General features: G+C 44.3%; 1 protein-coding gene across 2 annotated transcripts in view; it reads right to left on the bottom strand.

Moving 5' to 3' along the window:
• The window catches only part of filip1l (filamin A interacting protein 1-like), a 49,955-nt gene that overhangs the window by 28,518 nt on the left and 16,437 nt on the right, over positions 1–5,000 (bottom strand). For both annotated transcript variants that reach the window (XM_067431571.1, XM_067431570.1), the window contains 2 exons: positions 2,564–2,768; positions 1,793–1,963 (listed from right to left, as the gene is read on the bottom strand). In XM_067431571.1, the coding sequence (XP_067287672.1) occupies positions 1,793–1,963; positions 2,564–2,758 (366 nt within the window). In that variant the 5' untranslated portion in view covers positions 2,759–2,768. The remainder of the gene's footprint in view (positions 1–1,792; positions 1,964–2,563; positions 2,769–5,000) is intronic.

Below are 5,000 nucleotides of genomic sequence, written 5' to 3' on the forward strand. Positions count from 1 at the left end.
ACACGGTGAGAACAAGATAAGAACACACTAAAACACGCTAAGAACACAACGAGAACAAGATAAGAACAGGCTGAGCACAAAATAAGCACATACTGAGGACACACTAAGAACACGCTAAGAACATGGCGAGAACACGATAAGAACACGCTAAAAACACACAAACATGCTGAGAACACGGCAAGAACACGCTTAAAAAATGGTGAGAACACAATAAGGACCCGCTAAGAACATGCTGAGAAAATGCTGAGAACTAGATAAAAACATACAAAAAACACGCTAGGAACACACTAAAAACACGCTAAGAACATGCTGAGCACAAGCTGAGAACAAGATAAGAACACACTAAAAACACGCTAAGAACACACTAAAAACGCTAAGAACATGCTGAGCACAAGATAAGCACACGCTGAGGAGAAGCTAAGAACACGCTAAGAATATGCCGAGCACACGATTAGAACACACTGAGAACACACAAACACGCTGAGAACACGGAGAGAACACACTAAGAACATGGCAAGAACACATTAAGAACCCACTGAGAACAAGATAAGAACACACTAAAAAACACACTAAGAACATGCTGAGCACAAGATAAGCACACGATAAGCACACGCTGAGGACACGCTAAGAACATGGCGAGAACACGATAAGAACACGATAAGCACAAGATAAGGCACACGATAAGCACACGCTGAGAACACACTAAGAACAGGCTGAGACAAAGCTAAGAACATGCTGAGAACACGCTAAAAACATGCTGAGAACAAGATAAGAACACACTAAAAACACGCTAAGAACATGCGGAGAACAAGAACACACTAAGAACACAGTGAGAACAAGATAAGAACACGCTGAGTACAAGAACAGGCTAAGAACACGCTGAGCACAAGCACATGATAAGCACACGCTGAGGACATGCTGAGGACATGCTGAGGACATGCTAAGAACACAGCGATAACACGATAAGAACATGGCGAGAACATGCTAAGAACACGCAAAGGACACGGCTCCAGCAGCAGAAGCTGCTCTAACATACGCCTGTATGCCTCCTGCTGCTTCTCCACCAGCCTGTCCAACTGACACACACACAAAGCACACGCTAAGAACAAGATAAGACCACACAAAAAATGCTAAGAACACACTAAAATCACGCTAAGAACACGCTGAGAACAAGATAAGAACACACTAAAAAAACACTAAGAACACACTAGAAACATGCTAAGAACACGCAGAGAACAAGATAAGAACACGCTGACCACAAGATAAGAATGTGCTAAGAACACGCTGAGAACAAGATAAGCACACAATAAGCACATGCTGAGAAAACAACTAAAAACATGCTGAGACAACGCTAAGAACACGCTAATAACACGCTGAGAACACGCCAAGAACACGCTGAGAACACACTGAGAACAAGATAAGAACACACTAAAAACTAAGAACATGGCGAGAACAAGATAAGAACACGCTGAGCACAAGATAAGAACACTAAGAACACGCTGTGCACAAGCACACGATAAGCACATGCTGAGGACACGCTAAGAACAAGAGGATAACACGATAATAACATGGCAAGAACAAGCTAAGGACACGCTAAGAACACGGCTCCACCAGCAACAGCTGCTCTAACATACGCCTGTACGCCTCCTGCTGCTTCTCCACCAGCCTGTCCAACTGACACACACACAAAGAACGCGCTAAAAACACGCTAAGCACATGCTAAGAACACACCGAGAACACGCCAAGCTCATGCTAAGAACATGCCTAGCACATGCTAAGCTCACGCTAGTACCTCCGTCATGGGCTTCTCATAGATGTCCTCCTGCCAGCCGCTCTGCTCCTGAATGGCGTCTCTCTGCAGAGCTTTGAGCACCGTCGGCGGAGTCACGAAACCGTATTTGGCCTCCAGCAGCGCCAGGTCGATTTTATCAGCTTTGAGGACGGTGATCACCTCGTCTCTGGCCTGTAGTGTTAACACACACACACGCAAGCACGCACGCACGCACGCAAGCACACACACACACACACACACACACACACACACACACACACACACACACACACAGATCAATCAGATGAAGGGCTTTATTTACATCTGATGAACAGCCTACAGCTCGAATTACTGTTACTCATTTCATCATTCTGACTCTAAAGGCACAATGTGTAATTTTTCATCTTTTATTCAAAACAAAGGGGTGGCCTATTCAAACCAAAGGCGTGGCCTATTCAAACCAAAGGCGTGGCCTATTTGAAACAAAGGCGCGGCCTATTCGAAAAAAAGGCGTGGCTTATTCAAACAAAGGCATGGCCTACTCACAACAAAGGCGTGGCCTATTTGAAACAAAGGCGTTGCTTATTCAAACAAAGGCGTGGCCTATATGAAACAAAGGCGTGGCCTATATGAAACAAAGGCGTGGCTTATTCAAACAAAGGCGTGGCCTATTCAAAACAAAGGCATGGCCTACAGCTACAGGCCTTACAGTATAAAGTGTGTGTGTGTGTGTGTGTGTGTGTGTGTGTGTGTGTGTGTGTGTGTGTGTGTGTGTGTGTGCGTGTGTGTGACCTGTAGTTCTCCCTCCAGCATGCTGAGCAGGAACAGTAGGTCGTCCCGTGTCAGATCTCGGCTCTTTTTTCCTGCTCCGCCGCTTCGCTCTCTCTGCTTTCTCTGGAAAGTGGGCGTGTCCTCATGACTATGACACGCCTCCTCACGCACTCGTGCTCTGGGCTCCGCCTCCAGACTGTTGCTACGGGAACGCATGATGGTGCGCCTGTGAGTGGGAAACAGTGATAACAAATGCATAAGAAATAAAAATATCATGTGTAAGAATAAAAAAAACAAGGACTCAGCTCAGCTGAACAGATGTGTTTTGAGTCTGGATTTGAATGTGGCTACTGTTGGAGCACATCTGATCTGTTCAGGAAGCTATAATAATAATAATAATAATAATAATAATAATAATAATAATAAAAATAATAATAATAATAATAATAATAATAATAATAATAATCATAATAATAATAGCTAAAGGCAGACTCTCCTTGCTTTGAGTGAACTCTTGGTATTTCTAACTGACTTGATCCTGCTGATCTGAGTGATCTGTTGGGTTTGTATTTAATCAGCATATCTGCGATGTATTGAGGTCCTAGCTCATTGAGTGATTTATAAACAAGTAATAGTACTTTAAAATCGATTCTAGATGTAACTGGAAGCCAGTGTAAAGACCTGAGGACTGGTGTGATATGGTCATATTTTCTGGTTCTGCTCAGAATCCTGGCAGCAGCGTTCTGTATGAGCTGCAGCTGTCTAATGGTCTTTTTGGGAAGGCCGGTGAGAAGGCCGTTACAATAGTCCACCCTACTGGTGATGAAAGCATGAACCAGTTTCTCTAAGTCTTGCCTGGAGACAAAACATCTACATTTTACATTTACATTTAATCATTTAGCAGACGCTTTTATCCAAAGCGACTTACAAAAAAGGGTAGAGCAATCGAAGCAACGAAACAAACAAGGCCAACAACCTGTAAGAGCTGTAAGAAATCTCAATTAATTAGCACAGTACACAACTTTTTATTTATTTATTTATTTTTTATAGCCAGCTACAACAAATACTCACGTACGGAAAATACAGAACACTGGATTTTGATAGCTATGATAACAACCCATTAGGACTAAGGCTGTTGCCCCAGCTGTTGTCGTTAATGCAGATTCAGTGGCCCAATGGGCTGGTTTTGTATGGCATTCTAGCTAAACGCGCAGCAATAGCCAAGAGAGGCGTAACATGCGTTCTCTTCGGCTCATTAAAGACCACTCTCGCCGCTGCATTCTGGATCAGCTGCAAGGGTTTGATAGTGCATGCTGGAAGCCCAGCCAGAAGAGCATTACAATAGTCCAGTCTGGAGAGAACAAGAGCTTGAACCAGGAGTTGTGCAGCCTGTTCTGATAGGAAGGGTCTAATCTTTCTAATGTTGTATAAAGCAAATCTGCAGGACCGGGCTGTTGCAGTAATGTGGTCAGTGAAGTTTAACTGGTCATCAATCACAACTCCAAGGTTTCTTGCTGTCCTTGATGGAGTTATGGTCGATGAACCAAGCTGAATGGAGAAATTTTGATGAAGTGCTGGGTTGGTTGAGAAAACAAGTAATTCTGTTTTTGCAAGATTGAGTTGAAGATGATGCTCCTTCATCCAGTCAGAAATGTCTGTCAGACAGGCAGCGATACGAACACTGACTGTAGGATCATCTGGTTGAAATGAGAAGTAGAGTTGAGTGTCATCCGCATAGCAGTGATAGGAGAAGCCGTGTTTCTGAATGACAGAACCTAATGATGACATGTAGATGGAGAAGAGAAGTGGTCCAAGGACTGAGCACTGTGGAACCCCAGTAGCTAGATTATGAGACTTAGACACTTCACCTCTCCATGACACCCTGTAGGACCTACCAGAGAGGTAAGACCTGAACCACTGGAGAGCAGATCCTGAGATCCCCGTCCTCTTAAGTGTTGACAGGAGGATCTGGTGGTTAACTGTGTCAAAAGCAGCAGACAGATCCAGCAGAATGAGCACTGAGGATTTGGAAGCTGCTTTTGCCAGTCTCAGTGCCTCAGTTACCGAGAGCAAGGCAGTCTCAGTCGAATGGCCGCTTTTAAAGCCGGATTGGTTGTTGTCTAGGAGGTTGTCCCTTTCAAGAAACATAGAGAGTTGATTGAACACAACTCGCTCAAGGGTCTTTGCAATGAAAGGCAGAAGGGATACCGGTCGGTAGTTTTCTAAAAGTGCTGGATTCAGAGAGGGTTTCTTAAGCAGTGGGGTTACCCGAGCCTGCTTAAATGCTGTGGGAAAGGTTCCCGTGTGAAGAGAAGTGTTGACAATGTGAGTGAGTGCAGGAGTGATTGAAGAAGAAATGGCCTGAAGGAGGTGAGTGGGAATAGGATCAAGTGGACAGGTAGTAGGGTGATTGGAAAGGATGAGTTTAGAAATATCTGCCTCGGAGAGCGGAGAGAAG

Source organism: Pseudorasbora parva, chromosome 22 (genome assembly GCF_024679245.1).
Source record: "Pseudorasbora parva isolate DD20220531a chromosome 22, ASM2467924v1, whole genome shotgun sequence".
NCBI classification, from domain to species: Eukaryota; Metazoa; Chordata; class Actinopteri; order Cypriniformes; family Gobionidae; genus Pseudorasbora; species Pseudorasbora parva.